This window comes from Ruditapes philippinarum, unplaced genomic scaffold, assembly GCF_026571515.1.
Source record: "Ruditapes philippinarum isolate M1 unplaced genomic scaffold, ASM2657151v2 ctg1061_1_1_1_1, whole genome shotgun sequence".
Taxonomy (NCBI): Eukaryota; Metazoa; Mollusca; class Bivalvia; order Venerida; family Veneridae; genus Ruditapes; species Ruditapes philippinarum.
Genome location: NW_026863400.1, coordinates 37,291 through 55,786, shown reverse-complemented (window position 1 = coordinate 55,786; position 18,496 = coordinate 37,291). Strand labels below are relative to the sequence as shown.

At 31.8% G+C, this 18,496-nt stretch overlaps 2 protein-coding genes and 1 long non-coding RNA gene across 4 annotated transcripts; all 3 read right to left on the bottom strand.

Annotated features, from left to right (window-relative positions):
- Window positions 1-373: 373 nt before the first annotated feature.
- On the bottom strand, window positions 374-3,111 carry LOC132722003 (C-type lectin domain family 4 member E-like). The gene is made up of 5 exons (XM_060706398.1): window positions 3,073-3,111; window positions 2,660-2,765; window positions 1,770-1,855; window positions 1,295-1,385; window positions 374-1,054 (listed from the first exon to the last, which is right to left on the bottom strand). Exons 2-5 carry the CDS (start codon window positions 2,724-2,726, stop codon window positions 834-836), a joined length of 465 nt encoding a protein of 154 aa, XP_060562381.1. The 5' UTR covers window positions 2,727-2,765; window positions 3,073-3,111; the 3' UTR covers window positions 374-833.
- Window positions 3,112-6,274: 3,163 nt separating this feature from the next.
- On the bottom strand, window positions 6,275-8,748 carry LOC132722002 (perlucin-like protein). 2 transcript variants are annotated; one of them, XM_060706397.1, is made up of 5 exons: window positions 8,631-8,748; window positions 8,187-8,271; window positions 7,603-7,690; window positions 7,134-7,224; window positions 6,275-6,642 (listed from the first exon to the last, which is right to left on the bottom strand). In XM_060706397.1, exons 2-5 carry the CDS (start codon window positions 8,267-8,269, stop codon window positions 6,419-6,421), a joined length of 486 nt encoding a protein of 161 aa, XP_060562380.1. In that variant the 5' UTR covers window positions 8,270-8,271; window positions 8,631-8,748; the 3' UTR covers window positions 6,275-6,418. The 2 variants fall into 2 exon arrangements, with proteins under 2 accessions (XP_060562380.1, XP_060562379.1); XM_060706396.1 differs by having other exon boundaries at window positions 7,603-7,688; window positions 8,176-8,271; window positions 8,631-8,747.
- A 3,970-nt stretch (window positions 8,749-12,718) lies between these two features.
- On the bottom strand, window positions 12,719-17,791 carry LOC132722010 (uncharacterized). The gene is made up of 6 exons (XR_009624558.1): window positions 17,777-17,791; window positions 17,207-17,507; window positions 16,592-16,672; window positions 15,409-15,494; window positions 14,354-14,444; window positions 12,719-13,321 (listed from the first exon to the last, which is right to left on the bottom strand). It is a non-coding gene; the product is annotated as an uncharacterized LOC132722010 (long non-coding RNA).
- Window positions 17,792-18,496: the final 705 nt, after the last annotated feature.

The window sequence follows — 18,496 nt, the reverse complement described above, 5'->3', positions numbered from 1 at the left end:
TAACAAAATCCACCAGGCGAGAGAATAGTATGGTTTGTTACTAAAACATAATGTTAACTAGTTCAAAGGTTCATTAAATACTATTTGTTACAAAAAATATGTACGGAAAAGTAACCATTTGGTTTTCTAAGTTTAAAGATAAAGATAAGCCCCTGAACTTTTTAATCCCTCGCCCTGCTTGGCTAGGCTTGCTTTAAATGCCTTTTTGTGCATCTTCAGATGTTTTTTACAAAACATGCAAGAAAGGATCTCCGCTGAAGTCCAAAGTCTATGATTTTATAATTTTACACTTACAATTGAAAAAAATTGCATAATATATATATATAAATATAATCAGAATTAAATAATTAAAAATCGATTCTTGTCAATTGCTAGTCGGTTTTGACTGAAAAGCTTTGGAACGCATTGAAATTTAAGGTCATTTTGTAAAATAATAATGATAATTCTGGAACAAAAACGGTAAAATTGAATGACCTGAAATTTTACAAGTTATTGGTTCTTGACCTAAATCAATTGGTACACACATTTAGAAAAATATTTCCAGTCCCGTCCTGTCAATAAAAATATCAGTGGACTCCTTTTAACCTTCTAGTGTAATACTCATGTATACTACATGCGTTATAAGCGTACTAGGCATTGTAACAGTTATTTTCATGTATCTTAAATTGAAAGTTTATAAAATTCAAAAGTGTTTACCTCGTAAAATTGTTCCTCGAAAACACATAACATGTATAGAGACTCACTTATTTTATTTTTCTTTAAAAAATGCTAACATCAAGGTTTATAAAATGTGATAATGATAAGTAAGCATAGCAATATCTTCTTGATTTTTTTTATATTGAGTCTTTTTCACACAGTGGTGTAAGTTGTCCATGACATGGCGTATCGTTCGACCTGTAGTCATAGCCTGAATATAATTGTACACAATCTTCATTGCCATTATTATTGGGTTCTCCAGGGCCCCAGTCAGAGAATGTAGCGTGGGTCTCTGTGCCATACCATCTCCATATTCCTTCATAGGCCTTGTCAGTCAATCCAATCCATGGAGTAATTGCTAGAAGTAAAATTGTTTCATTATAGTCAAATCGGTAACGAAACACTAAGGGAATGTGTCTGAAAATCTTAACACAAACTGAAATAAGAAGCATATGCTTGACTTTAAAACAATGCAATCATGCATTTCTTACGAATAATAGTTTGCATCTTACTGGTATTCACATCGTAGGATAACATTACTAACTGATTTACAAATTCTTATAAGTTCAAAAGAACTTTGATGTTGAGAGAAAGTTACCTTGAGTCTTCTTTAAAAAGCCTCTCAAGAACTCGTATTCAGCAAATGTGTCAAGTCGCACAGGGTAAGCACCATAACTGGAGCAGAGTAACTAATCAAAAATGTAAAAATGCTCATCATGTTTTTAAGAGATCATTTTAAGGATATAATAAATCAACACGGCTGTATGAAAAACAAAAATCAAAAGGCATAATGTGTGAACAAATTTAAAAAAACACTATAAATGTGAAATATTCGAGTATGGCATTTGTCCAATGTGACATATTCGTCTGCCAAGCTTGCACTTTTCATAAAAACGATTATGTTACAGTATGCGTTTTTATATCAACCGACTAATAAACATCTATTGTAATGTATCATTAACCAAAGTTTTTTTAAGACAAAACTACCATATAAAAATGATAAATTCATAAAGACAAATTGTAGACATTTGTATATTCATGCATATGATTTCATTAATAGTGTACGTACATACCCATGCTCCAGCAAATGTTAGACGGGTCTCATAATCGATAAAGTAGCAATGATCTTCATATTGTATCCAGCCGTTTTGACAACAACCTGGAGTTTTCAACAATGTATTTTAGATTTTGAATGCTATTACACGCATAAAAAGTTAACGGTCTCCGAAATTCAATTCTCATTGACATATTGTTTTGAAATCAAAATCACAGGTAATACTTCATTTGCAAGCAACTAATTATAATTCAAAACAAGTATATCGTTGCAAGGTATTTTTTTCATTAAAATATCACTATTCCATCACTGTCAAAAAGTTAAGCGTACATAACTCTTTAACGCTCCTGCTACATCGAGCAACAACTGCGCGATCGCTATTTTCATGTAGCCACATTTTGTTACTGGGTTAACGTTTATTGTCAGGCCCTGTCACAATCAATTTCTCTCAGACGTCTTAGGTCTCGATCTTTGAACCAAGACAATAAGATCGAGGCTTTTACAATCCGCTCAATTTTCTGGTCAGAGGTTAGCAAATGCGGGATTCAACGGGCGCAAACTTTCCTTAACTTTTACTTTTCTAAATACCACAAGTAAATCAAGAGAGAAAATCAAAATAAGATAGAAATCAAAATAATTTCTGTCTCATTTTGATTATGTTTTAAGATGGAAAGCACATATGACGCGCTGTGGCCCGAAAAATATCACTTATCTCCCCTTTGACAGTGCTGACGTCTCACACACCATTAGTTTTATCTTCCTTAAACATTGACGCTTACCTGGCAATTGTATGATATAAAAGGATATTTTCTCCATACACTTAATCAAGATCCGTTTTTATTTCTGACGCGCATTGACCCAATAACCCACAAATTTTGCAATAATAATCATTATTATTATTATCATTACCTGCGTCGATTTCCGGTACTAGGCCCATTACGGCTAATGACAGTGCTAATTTAAAAGCGATCTTCATTTCCTTAAAGTCTCTTTATAGGTCTTTTATATCTCAAAACTAGAAAATCAAAGCATTTTATGTATAATTCATAAAAATATAGATCAAAGATGAAGAAAATAAAAACGATTATGTAAAAAAAAACAATATGTATCTAAACTTGTGATAAGGGAAAGTAGAAATCCGCTAAGAATTTAGGTACTTTACGTCCTCACAGTATTTACTTATTAATGTTATTTTTAATTATTGTTTATATTTTAATATTTTACATAAAATTATAAATAAAGATGATTTAATTTAATCATTATACTTACAAAATTGCCCTGAACAGATACACTATCAATGAAACATTCCTTTTATCCCTTACTTTAACCAGTTTTTTCTTTCATATGTCGTTTTTTTTCCCTTCTCTTATCTGTGAATGGTTTAAGTTGTTTCTATGTCAATCACGTAAGTACGTATCAAGGAGGAAGCTCGATAATAAACAATGAGGGTTTAAAATAAGTTTTGAAATTCGCTAGTGATATGTTTAACACGAAAACTTAATTTTCCTTATTATGTTTATGCAAGTTTAAATGAAGTTTTGTTAATGAAACTGACATATTTCGAAACATTGTAACAATCGAACTTCTTTTCAAAAATAAATTAAGGCGGACTCTTTATTCGTTTAGACGTTCTGCTATGTTGTGAGCTGTATACATAAATTCATAACAACCTGCATATTATAGTCTGATCAAATGTATTATATAACAGATATTCAACGAAAACATGCAACTCACTTGTGATTTAATGACGATTATGCGAATAAACATGAAAAAATTGTACCGACATCACGGTAACCCCGGATTCTTACCAATGAAAACAAATTTAAAACAATCATGTATGATTTTTACTGGTGACATTTAACATAATAATATAAGCACTAAACATATAAAAATTAAGTACTGATGAAAGGTGATATTTTATAGTTTACTTAACATAAAAAAGCCTTCGCATGTGTCTGTTAGATTGTAATTTCCATATTAAAGTACATGATCTATACAATTATATACCTTCTGCTCGAGTTGTATTCTTACAATTATTGCATCTTTGTCAAGTGCACATAAGTGATATAATTGCCATGATCTAAATAGCAATGGTTTGTACTTAAAATCAGCAGCGGTACATCGTCGATGGAAAGATAAAATCCTGGTTAAACGACACTTATTTTTTCTTCCTTAACCTTTTTATTATCTAAACATGTAATTTGGCAAAAGTGAATACTTAAACACAAACAAACATTGATTGTTGATTATTATGATACTTATAGTTGGGGAAACAGTTATTTCTTATAAACAAGCAGGAAATAACGAATCACAGTCATAGTATATCATTAAAGCAGGGATGAATTCATAGATTGGCCAACAACAGTCTTTCAGAAAACTTTTAGAGACAGGACAAATTTGTGACAGAACAAGAACAAAAATAAATGATAGTTCACTTAATATTTAAAAGGTGGATTGTGAACAGGTACACATGTTAATCTTTCGATATTTATTTAAATATACACGTTATCTCATACGGAACTTTCAATATATGTTTGTTTTATTTGTTTTATTGGATTTTACGTCACACAGACACAGTTAAGGTCATATGGTGACGTTCCATATACGTGGAGTAAGACCTCACGTACCCTTCTGTGCATTATTTTAAGCACGAACTGGTACCTGAGTAGAACCACCGATGTCCCGTAAGCTAGCTGTAAAGCTTCCTCACTTGAAAGAATTCAAAGTCCCTCACGGGATTCGAACCCATAGCGGTGAAAGGCACTTGGTTTGAAGTCAACATTTGTGTTGTACAAAATTAACTAGCATGCTTGCTTTATACCAATTACACTTTTCACGAAGTCGTTTTAAATCACTCAGGCTTACCGGCCTTCGTCATTATATTCAACTTAAATTGTGTAGTATTAAGAAAAAGTTAAAGGCCTCCAATTAGTGAGATCATGATGTGTAAGTCTCCTAGACAAAAACCTTAAGAACATTCACTCAGAATGACTAAAGATGGTATTGTCCCGGTGAATCAAATTAATTGACTTGTGTTAAAAAACATCTAATCAAATCGAACAAAAATAAGTTGTCTTACACCTCATGATCTCACTAAATGGAGGTCCTTTAATATTTCCGTTCATTATATTATTTTACAACAACTCACTCTTTTTCCAAGGTAAATGCACAGGAAATGTATGCTTCAATTTGAGCTGTGTCTGTCGCTCGCTATTCATTGACTTATATAGAAGAGAAGATAGCGTTGGAGGCTTTTAAGTCGAAAAGTTGTACTTTTGAATTAAACAATTCAGTTAGAAGTTTTTACTGGAGTTTACGTCTATATTAATATCTACTCTATTTAATTCATCGTCCGTTGGAATTATTCATTGCAAGATTTGTTTTGTCATCAAAATCCTCTATAATATATAAATACATCAATTTAAAACATAATTGTTAATAAAAGACGATAACCCATTAAAAGAACAAAATATCATTGTTCAGTGACCTATAAGTTTTCAAAATTCAATCATCTAAAATCATAGATCACCGTAATATTGATATTGTTCAGCATGCCCACATCTGTTGCCAGTATGCATCATCCTTATACATATATTATATACATACATGTATATTACATACGAGGCAAAACTTCTAGCTCGCTTTTGATTATAATTATCAATAGTACTGTGTATAGATATATTACATAATGTATAAATTCACCTAATAATCTGTTAATAAGGTGCATTATTTAATTTTATCAAAACACTACATAACAAACGGGTTTTGCTTTAACTCAGTTATTTGAGATATTGAAAGTCACATTTTTGCGCGTTTTCTGTCAATACTCAGTTTGACCATATGCCTTCTTTGTTAAACTGCGACAACTTCACCTCATTTATCTGATTAAGAAATGAATATGTTTGATGAAATAATTGTTCCCTTCTTGCTTAATAACCTGAAAATTTCGAACATTTAAGAATTTTCAAAATCAAGACAACAAAAACCAAAGACAGTCTGTGCAAGGCATGAACAAGCTTCAAACGGATAAATTGGTATAAACTCTAACTGCTTATTGCCGTCCAACATTATCACGTTATCTCGCGGGACTAGTACCATCAAATTACGGTAAGTGCGTTTGTAATACGTTAATTTCTTTTACGAGTACGTTTTATGTTCGTCTAATTGGAGAACGGGATTTTAAGTAGGCTCAATGTTCTGCAGCAATAATCCCAATCAAATACGTCAGTATACTTCCATGAAGTTCTTAAAAAGACCTGTAAAAGTTTAACTACGTGAACGTTTTAAAGAAAAATTTCGATTTTGAAATATAGTAGAACTGTAGATTTTCTTATATATTCTTTGAGTCCGAAGGCATGCTTCTTTTTAAAAGCTTTAAATTTCTTGAATACAATAAGAAAATACCAAGAACGCTTGTAAGCAATGGAAATAACAAACGTATTTGAATATGCAGAATCACTTTAATACTTAATGTACTTGAGTCAATGATCCAGAAAGGCTATAACAAATATAACAACGCTTGAGTGAAGCAAACTGTGCAACTTTATACAGCTACCACAAGGCAATCAATACCGGCTGTTGTGAAATAGAAACTTGTTTGTTCTTGTTAATAAGCACTTGAAATATTAACTAAACAAATAAAAAATTTTGTTCATTAATGTTTGAAATTTATCTTAATTCAATTTCGCACAATGGTCTACTTTTAAAACTGCATGGCACATCGTTCCACTTGTAGTTCTGTCTATAATCGAAGTGTACACAATCTTCAGCACCATTGTCGTTGTTGGGCTCCCCAGCTGCCCAGTCAGAGAATGTAGCATGCTCTTTTGTGTCAAACCATCTCCAGATCCCTTCATGAGAGATGTCGGTCAATCCCATCCACGTAAATCCAGCTGTATATAAAGAAACAAGAAATAATAGTTTATACAGAATGAGACCGACAATATCAACGACCAACGATTTAGAAATAAATAAAGCTGTTTCAAGAATACTGCAGCTTTAAGACAAGTTAATGAAATAATTGTTTCCTTACCAAATCAATAAACCTTTAGCCATTTGTGATGTCATACTCATTCTAACCTTAATACATTTAAAGCAATAACTGACCAAAGATACAATAAAATATTCATAAACTGGACAATTATAATTTTTCATGAAATATTAATCTGATTCTAATTGTGTTGGTTTATATATTGATGATTTTGGGCAGTCGCCATCCGTTTTATCGCAATTTTATTTATTCAATGTATGTACACGTGTATGATCACAAAACAAACATTTTACCTATAGCGATCGTCCTCAAAAAACTTATGTGTATATACCATTTTATCTTCAACAAAAATACAACAGAAACAGAACTGTTAAAATATTCTTAATCACTTACCGTTAGTTTTCTTTAAAATTCCAGCCAAGAAAGTGTATTCAGCAAAAGTGTCAAGTCGTACAAGGTAAGAACCACGATGTTGACAGTACGCCTTTATGAAACAATAAAAAAGCTGTACATATAATGACAGATTATCAGACGTATAGCAGTTTCAGAGTATCTCAATAAATAATCATCAGTTCGACGGATTCATATTTTTCTAACTCAAAAATACAATGAATCTGGCCATTTTTGGTAACAACTTTGACAATTAGATTTCTATGAGACTGAAATACCAGGAAACATCATTTGATCATACAGAAATAAATTAAATTATCTAAATACTAATGAATTATACATTACCTCGAAAAACACTTGATAAAAATAATTATCTGAGTACCAATATATATAAAATAATGTATGTGTACGTTCAGTTAATTACTATTATGTCGTATCTGTACTAGAAAAATATATTCATTGTCTGCCTCACCCGTGCCTCAGAAAATGTAAGATCCGTCCCATAACCAATATGGTAACAATGACCTTGATAAGGTATCCAGCCATCTTTGCAGCAAGCTTAAACAATTTTTTAGCTGTTATAGATGTATGACATTTGACATATTTAGGTTCATGTGTTACTACCTATACCGCTGTGTTGTCAATTATTTAAATGATATTTATAACAAAAATAAGCCATAATGTTCTTTCTTTGCCAGAATAGAATTTGGAGGACTAATAATAAAATCAACGGCATCGACCTCAATATTTATTGACATTAAATACACTTAATTGAGTACATACCAACAAGAAAACTTATCAAATACGTCAACAAACAAAATCGTGCATTTATATCAATCGTATGCATTGTACTTTATACTTTACGTAATAAATAATTAGCATGTAAATAATTTAGCACTCATTATCTAAATATCTAAAATTTAATAGTTCAACACATTCCAACGAGGAAAAATGTCATAAATTTGAAGCGAAAGTCATTCTGGAACTTTCACTTCTATAAATGCTGTGAGCTAGTTGTAGTTTTAGCTTTTATAAATCTTTTTACCTCTTGCATGTCTTGCATTAATTCCCGACACTAGGCTTGTTACAGCAAACAGGAATGCTACAGCAGTCTTCATATTGCCAAAACCCAACAGCATGTCTAGATGTTATCAATATATACGTAGTTATTTGGACAGGTAATATATAACAATATTGTATAAAAGTTGCTTTCGTAAAGAATTCAATTACTGTGTACATTTGGAAATTTTAAAACAAAACATAAATTAAATAGTTCACTTTTGTCAAAGCATTATTATACGTGTATAATAAAAATGCAAATCAAATACCTCGGTACAGTAGTGTATTTCAAGCAGTACAATCAAAATAACTAAACAACTTGTTGTCAGTTGAAAAAAAAGTAATTAAAATGAAAATATAAACGAATTTTATTTCAGTTAGGTAAATATAAAAAGGATATATTATTGAATGATTTCATGTTATTTCAAGTATCATACTTACGAACAAAGCACTGTTTATTATATTATCAAACACTGTCTCTTTATTCCTTCCCGATCTTGCCAATCTCTTCAAGTAAGTGACACGGCCAGAGTAGTATGTTCCTTTTATTTGAAAATTCAATTACATCGTAAGTAGATACATGGTCTTGTTATTGTTATGTTTTGCACGTATACGAGTTTGAAAAATATATTTTACATTTAAAAATGTCTATAGTGCCCCCCCCCCCCTCCCCGTTCTCACCACTCACAAACAGCGAGTATGTCACGCGACGCTTCTGTACTGGTCATGGGGAATAACTGCTGTAAAAACCATTTCTGACGAGACAAAGGATTTTGCACGTTTGAAAAAAATATTACGAATGTTCACGTAATAGTATCTCTTTTCGGCACGTAATATACTGTTTATTTTAATTTAATTAATGCAACATCAAAAAGGATGTTTTAAGATTTCTATGTTAGATAATTTTGTAAGTTGTTTTGTTATGCGGAGGATCTTTGATTCGAATTGGCCAGAGGACAAATAAAAATTGTTAAGTTTTAACAGATGGTTCTGATTGCATTCACGAAGCGTTCCTTTTTAGACATCGTTATTTAAGTACATGTTAAGACAATAGTCTGGCAATGAAGGATTGTCATAATAACTATGTTCGTTTAAAATTTTCTTCTGGGTCAAACAAACAATCGTATTATCAATTTGTAAGGGTTACAGTCATACGGCGACATTCCAGCTCCACTGGTAAAGGAACATTTCAGGTATCTTTCTAGTATACATTCTTTATTTGGAAAAGTAATAGAACAGTAAAAGAAAGGAAACGATCCACCAGTCTTTGTAGAATTATCAGACGCATGATAAAATCAATGTACACGGCAACAATCTTACATACAATTAATTGTTGTTAATAAAGTTGGTTAAGTCAACTAAAACATTCAAATCATTCTCTGCTTTGTTTTTCTTAAAAGAAACTGAAATCTGATCAAAACGATAAAAAAGATGTACATGTACAGCTTATCATCATTTTTACAAAGTAAGCTTTGTCTCTGTTGTTCTTCATCTATCGGTCATTTTCTTGGATTTTACACGCATATTCTAAATGTGAAACCTCCGTCTGGTAAATTATTTTCATAAACAAAATTGACTTTTATTTAGTCTCAAATATACTTATAAAATACTCTCTAGTTTTTCACCGAAATATAGAAGATATCACCTGACAATGACAGAGTCTAACGTACAATGGCATCGTTGTTGAAGAAAGATGCCATGGCGATGTTCGGCAGTCTGTAAGACATTGCAAGGCTTAAACACTAGAAGTCAAAAAACAATGACATAGTTGTTGCAAAACGGATACACGGTTATATTCGGCCGTCATTTAAAAAAAAAGGAATGATGCTTCCAACAATTTTAGTCCTGCATGTTAATATAATAAATACTTGGGTTTAATTAAATGTTAAATCAACGCATCACATCAATTATGTAGTGCCTTGAAGTCTCGGATTTAGTACAATGCCGTTCCTAATTGGCTTAATGAACATTAGGAAATAAATTATGTTTCTTTCGGATGAAGCTCGTCCTTTATTTTAATTCCAGGTAGACAAGGAATTGGTGGATTTAACAGATGCTGAAGTCAAGGTTACATTTACTGCATGGTGAATTAACGAGCAAGTTTCGAAGACGTTTTGATGCGAACGATCTTGGTGGTCAATTACTACGCATCAAAACTCCAACCCGGCCTAAAAAAAGCCGTCAAACACCGCCCAGACTAATATTATTTTGATCTACTGTTTGTTGTTGTTGTTGTTTTTCCAAGGGAGGAATAAATATGAGTTAGTAACAGCATGATTACGCAGTCTCGAACAGCGCTACGTGTTGGTTGTACAAAAGTCAAGCGAAACATTCATGTCATTGAGCAGCCGCTCAAAGCTACAGACATAGATTATTTTGAAATACGTGTGCGTGCGTTCGTGCGTGCCTGCCTGCGCGCGCGCACGCGCGTGTGTGTGTGTGTGTGTGTGAATGGGAGAGTTTCTAGTTAATCCAGCAGAGTTATCTCTGCAGCGCCCCTGACAAATAAGAGGTATACTACTGTATGCTTGCTATCTCTGTGTATAGCTGGTTTACATTGAATTTCAATGGGAGAAAGCAGAGTATGTAATCAACTGATCTAATTAATAAGCTAAAGTTTATATTTCAAAGTAAACTGATTAACAATGCAGTCTTAGAAATGGTGAATTACTGTTGTGTTCCACTTTGTAATGGGTTTTGAGGGTTTCATTTTCCACAAGACAAAAAATTAAAGAATAAATGGAGAGTAGCAGTAAAGAAGGGTGTGCATGGTACTAAAATGAAGTTATGGTCATTTTGCCATGCCAATAATGATCAAATTGTCATAATAATTATTATTATTATTATTATTAATAATAGTAATAATCACCCCTTGATCATGAAGAACAAAATTACTATCCAGCACCCGTTTACTATATAAAATATATTTTATATAGTAATAGTAACTTCTTGTTGCCTGTAGTCAGAGACAGGTGCATAGCATCAAAACTGATACATGTGGAACAGGTAATACTAATAGGATTTGCAAAGCAATTGAAAATTCTAAAATCAGAACTTCCTGCAGCTATAATTAAACAGGGGTCACATATTTTATACGTCTGTTTCGTGATTCTAAATTGTTGACAAACTAGCATATTTAATTGATTTGACATACTAGAATGGAATATCATGAATCGTACAATATGTAGTTGATACTCATTAACAATAAAGACAGATATATAATGTGAAGATTTTATTATTTCAGACACACATTATCATGATTATGTCACGTTTTAATGTACATACAAGTACATCTTGCCTTTATACATGTAATAAAGTATGTAAAACTGAGCTAATGGCCCGGTGAGCAGAATGCATTTTATTTACTAAAGAACAAATTTGAAGCAATAAACTCTATATGATTATATTTATTTGAAGCATCATAAATTTACAAATGTACCAAAAAAGATTATATCAAACATATTGTATAATTCACTTTAATTAGTTCTACGTAAATAAAATGTATATAAAGGCATTATATTTTAAAAGTTTTAACAGGAAAGTGTTTTACTCCAAGTGATTATTTCTCCAAGATCATTTTCATACTGTTATTCAGTCTACATTGTCTACATTTTGTTCAGTTGAAAATAAAGCAGTTTATATGTTTAAGATTTCATGTAATATATTCAATTTGTTTAATATTAAATGGTAAAATCTTCTTTTATTCCTGCTGTTGAAGCCCCTCTGGTAATTAATAATTTTTTTTCTTTAATTTAACAACTGACCAGTCAAAATACTCTGAAACTTTCTATTAATCTCTGTGTTTACATCAAGTGGCCGTAGTTTGTATACCTCTTATTTACTACTTCCGCTTATCAGTAGAGTGTGGGAAACTCCCCCATTGTAACAAACCTACATATTCTTTGTGCAACAAAGTATGTATGCATAACAGTATCAACATTTCGTTTAGATGGATCATTGGTCCATCGTCTTCTTGATAGACATTTTACAAGCATGGTAAACGACATTTTCATGTTAGTATTTTATTATGAATTAATTTAACCATTTTATTTGAAACAAAAAATAGAAGTTGCAAAAATGACACAATTGTGACTGTAACCATTCTAAAACGAGAGCAATAAGAAAAACAAACAGTTGCAAATCGCAAATTCGTTTTTATTGAGTGAGGAATAATGTAAAATGTAACATCCCATACGCACCCAGCACCGATTTAAGTGGTATCCATCACTAAACCTATCGAAATTACGTAAAACCAGAAAAATATAACACTGTTACCCACCAAATTAAACCAGGAACAACATAGATATTGCTAACAATATACTCTAATAGACAGTCTTCTAGTCTTCTAACTGTTCTAAAGTTTTAATACTTCTTTTGCAAATTAGCTGAAGATAATTTTAGAATACTATTTTTTATAGACTTATTTTTATAATCAGTAGTTTTGGTTGAATTTTACAGTGATTTAACTTTTGTGTTGCAGATATATCAAGAACTAAAAGTTAGATGTAAACATTCTCATAAAAGACGAGTAGGTTAGAAATATCTTTTAATCCGTTTCAAAATGTTTCAAGGAATATGATTAAGGGCCATGAGGGTTTCTCTTGGTAGGATCGGGTTGCCCAAAACACAGAAATGTTTATGCCCTAAAACACTTAAGAAGTTGCTGTAAGAATTAGGACAAATAAAGATAATTCAAGGTTTTTTACAATGTTTAAAAATAACATGTTAAAATTACTTCCTAGAAAAGTTATGATTAAGAGGTTTGGATTAGATTTATGTCATGTCATACCATCATTATAGTTTTATCAATCATTAAAAAGGAAAACACTTTTTTTCATAAAATTTTGAACTAATAAAAAAGGTGATACTGAAAAGAAAAACGATGTTCTATCCGTTGATTCGACAAAATTTAGCTTAAGTCATATTCACACAATGGAATGAATTTGTAGTTGCAGCTTACATCATTCCACTTGAATTTCATAATTTACTATTTAAGTGCACGCAGTCTTCGTTTCTGGAATTGTCGGGTTGACCGTATGCCCAGTCAGAGAATCGAATATGTTTTCCAGTATCCATCCATTGCCACTTCCCTTCGCTATACATGTCAGTCAAACCAATCCATGGCGTTCTTGCTAAAAAAAATCATGAAAATAACATAATTATTTAAAAAAGTGATCACATGTTAACATTTCGACTGATTGCAAGATTCTAATTATGTTAAATATATTAATTAATTATTTCTTCATTTTTACAATTCTGTTACCATAGCAACCATGTTTTTTTCTGTGAAAAACAACACTGACGTATATATTCTTCATATTTTTCTCCGTCAAAATCAACTGCAGGTTTCATCAACCTAGCTTTTATACTTTTGTTATGATTTGTCAGATGCAATGACGGACAAAGATATACGAATGCAGGCAAATCCTGTAAACAAATAAAACTGCCAGAGGACTAATTATTTTGTAAATTTAACCAACAGATTTGTCCTGCTTTGAATTTTGAGAAGCCTATTTCAAATTTTAATGAAATTCATCAAAAGAGAAGAGAAAAGCCTAGTCAGGCTACATTAATACCGTGCAGGCGTGCCTTGCGCTCTTCTGCTGAAAATGCCCTTGCACTTTTTGTTCAACCAGGTTATGGACAAACTACGATTAAAATATACCTTTACAAATCCTTGAAGATAATGTATGTCTTACAATAACATGAATTACAAAGAGTAGCACTCACACAAAATGCGCGATGGTTTTATGTTTTAATTGAAAACATAAAAGTCCCCTGACTTTTTAAGAATTTCATGTAGAGTAATAAATATATAACTCGATTTTCAATCTCGTTTTATGGTGGTATGGAAACATTGGTCAGTTTAAGCATACATGAATCATAAATTCTAATCTCTGAGTTGCTCTTCTGAATTTTTATACCTAAAAAATGAGCACATACGTCCTTTATGTGTTTCTCGAAGTTAATAGTAAGAATAAAAGAAATGTTATTGAAGGAGTTCCGTATGACTTAAACGCACGTTCAAATACAATCAGATGTGGTTATATCAAGTGATTATTAAAGTATTTTATTGTAAAAACTTATGTTTTGAATTATGACTTTTAATAAATGTCATGTTGAACAATTGGGTCCAGTGCAGTTGTAATTTACACGAAATTTACCTCTAGTTTTCTTCAAATATTCTTTCACGAATATTTATTCTCCAGGTGTCTCTAGCCGCACAAGGTAGGCGTCCCGACTGTTACAATACGCCTGATGTAAAAATAAAATGTTACCATAGCAATGTATGTACTTTTTTTCTTTTTGTTGTTGCTGGTGTTGGGTTGTTTCTGCTGTTTTCTGCGGGGGATGTGTGGTTTGGGTAGGGAGGGAAGTGAGGCTGGAATGAAACTATATACATACAACTTTTTGCATTTGTATATAAACAGCAGACACTTAAAGTTACACTTGTATATGAAACATTTCTTAATAATGAGCGTTTCATTAACTTTCTTAATGAAGAAAATTGAACATTGTATAATATTTTCATCAGGCTATGCTGCGTAGTTTCTTTTGTGTAGTTTATTTGTTATTATTTCTTTACGAATCAATGTCAAAAGTCATGGCGGTTTTAAAATCATGTGAATTGTTGGCGTATGACCATAATAAGGCTTGGAAATGAAATAGAATCTTTAAGTGTTTTAAATAGACAATTTAATGCGAATATTACTAATTGTATATACATGTAGGTGACAGGTGATGAAGTGAAATGCATGTAAATATAATACATAATAAAATACATGATTAAATAATTATCAAATAAAGAAAATCAAGAGAGATTTTATCTGACGACATTTTATCAGCGTTAGTACTTTTCAAAATGAAGCATTTTTTGTGCTGCTTTTAGAATTAATGACACTTGCTGATTTTAATATTTCAAAACTAATGCTTTGCTGGTTTCCAGTACTTACAGTACTTTGTTTATATTGTCACTCTGTGTAAATGTAAATGCTTTTATAACATGATTTTGACCAATGAAAATACGGAAAATAAGTGTCACTGCAGTAAAAATATTTTTTACAGTGAAAATAAATACCGACCATGAAACACGCATTTTATTTCTTCAATATCTCTTAATATTTCATTTATAAGTATATAATAAATATATGTATCAACTCCAAACAAACAGCTTAATATACATAAACATGTATATGTAATTTCTGTAAAAAGTACATACCCACACAGAAGTGAAGGTCAAAAGGGTTTCATAACCGATGTAGTAGCAATGTCCCTCATATGATAGCCAGTCATTTTTACAGCAATCTGTAGAAAGATATTTCAAATAAATGCAAATGCCAATTCAAATATTACATGAAATATTTTGTGTGTAATTAAAAGTAACCTCGTGTTCGCCAATTTAATAGTTGGATATTTTGTAATGGAATTGCCCTTCCTCAATTTTAGTTTTTATATGAATTTCATATTAAAATAGATACAAATAAAATATAAGAACATGTATAGCGCCGTATTATACTGCTACATCTTACATGCACCACAACTCGCCTCGAAGCACCGGCTTAAGTGGTATTCAATTCTCAACACTAAAAGTGTTGCAATCAGAAATCCAGAAAGATCGGCGAAATATCAAACTCCTCGCAGCAGTTACTTCCCTTGATCAGTACAGTTACAATGAATGAAGGGGAGATCACTCCGTAGAGATTGGTGAAATATAATATCACTGAGATGAAGTTCGGGGCAACAGTTAATTATGGTGGCTGATTTGGTAAACTGTTTGCGTTGCGTTGTCGATAGCGACAACAGAATCTATATCGTTATCGCCCTTTCGTCTTGTCGCTAGGGAAACGCGACAAACTGTGCGAAGTCGTGCGCCGCGTTGTCGCGATGTCGCTTGGCTAATAGCCCATCCTTTGATTTGAGCTGAGCGACATTGTAACATCGCAGCAACACACCACAAGACATTGCGCCATTTGGCGTGCATCGTTAGCGACAAGACGACAAGACGAATGTCCGATAACGCGCCGCCGTGCGCTTTGTCGTGCTGTCGCTAGCGACAACACGACGCACAAAAGTGTTCCATATCAGCCATCATAGTTAATAGCTTATAACCAAATGTTTAGAAATTCTGGAAATGAGACATCCCTTGAGAGCTATAACATAAAACATATATATTTTAGAATAGCATAGTCATTTTTTCTTGAATGGGTGCTTCACTTTTATAAGTTTTTGATCAGTAAAAAAAAAATTTTGTTGTTGTTGTTGTTTTTTTGTTTTTTGTTGTTTTTTTTGGGGGGTTGTTTACAAAATTATCACCAATCATCAATCATTTATTATCAATTATCATTTCGCTTTCTTTGATATCTGCAAGTAAAGTTGTTTTACATAAATTGAAATTACTTTACCTGCGTTGGCTCCCAGAGCGAGGCTTGAAATACCGACCAAAAATGCTACAATCTTCATACCGCTAGGCTGTCACAACGTCCCTAAAATTAAGTAATCTTTAATATTAATAGCGGTATTATTTCATTGTTTGGTCTGTGGAAAAGCTTTAATTATTATTTGCACATTATGTCTAAGTTTTGATGAAAAGATAAATGTATTATAAAATATAAGATAAAGTGGAATACAAATATTATCATTACATTACACTACGCCAGTATTGACATAAATTTTCAAAAATGTACTGGTAATTAATTGTTAATCAAAATAAATTTAGTTTAAACATTTTTTCATTGCAAATTTTCGATACATGTACAGTTGCATGAATAATACAAAAACAAATGTTAAAATAAATATGACAAATGGCTCGGTTTACTAACTACAAGAACCCTGGCATCTGTCCTCCTCTTAAAAAAAATAATTAATAAATAAATAAATAATAAATAAATAAATAAATAAAAATCAATCAATCAATCAATCAAATCAAATCAAATCAAATAAATTTAATAGATAAAATATGTTCTTCTTATAAATTAAGATGAATATAAAACAGGAAAATTTGAATTAAGCATACTTACAATTAATGCACTAAATATAGCAATCGTCTTATAAAGGGTAAAATACTGAAATAATCTCTTGGTTGTTTTTTTTTTGTTTTGTCTTTGTCAACAAATATGTCTAGACTGATACTTATAGATATACACGCAGGATGTTTTGGAGGTTTATTTTTATTTTCAAATGCAACATCTTTATAATGTCACGTGACCGAGCTATTTTAAAGTTTATCACGCCATACCGTTTTTGGAAAAGCAAAATCTGCGCTATGACTTCTCTAGTTGAAATTTGACGCAGTAGCTGTGTCATCAATAATAGAATGCGCTGTAAGAGACAAAAATATTTAGAAGTCCGTCTTGACTGCAAAATGAAAGATAAATTCAATTTTGACGTTAGTTATGTATGTTGGGTCAAAGTCCAAGTTAAATATTTAAGATCTACATCACATGTCTACATATATTTGATATTGTAAAGCTATTATAAGAAATTTAAAATGTAGGTATTTTGAAACGAAAAACGACAAAAAGTTTCTGATGAAATTTAATATATATTTTACGGAAAATTTTCGACAGTCGTAAGATGTGAATTCTTACCTTTCATAGATACTCCGCTCGAAACAATGTTTTGATGATGATGATGATAATGATGATGTTTACATATTTACTAAGCGTTAAATAAAGAAACCTCGAAAAACGGCAACCATTGACTATTACTCGAATACTGTCCTGAACATAAATTGATGTTTAAGATGATAAGTAATTGTTATTTTCAAGAGTTGTACAACAGTTAATAAAATGATACTTCCAGATGCAAATAAAAACATAACATGCGCCGGATATAAAATGGGCTTGTAAAAATAATTTCTGCTATGTTTGGTTGAAATTGTTTAAAACAACCAACCAATATACATGTAGTTGCTAAACTTTTATACAATATAACTAAATGAAGTTCCTATAAACCAAAACTGTAGTGAACATTGTGGATAATAATTCATTTCTGGGTTTTTATCTGATCAATGTTTACCAATTAAAACCTAAAGGCCCTGTCACACCGCCCGTACTTTCCGCCCGGATCGCTTTGATAGAAGTTCTGATAGATTCCAAATGGGCTCCTGGTCCATGTCTCCCCGTATTTATAGCTAGCCATATTCTGGTCCCGCTATGACAAGTCCATACCAACGCCAATCCAACGTTCATCACCGCAATGGATCTCTGCTTCAACGCCCGACACCGTTCCAGCAAGACAATTGCTCGCTCCTCACCGCTCGCAATATTTTGTGTAGCCAAAACTTTCGGAGCGGTAGGACGGACCAT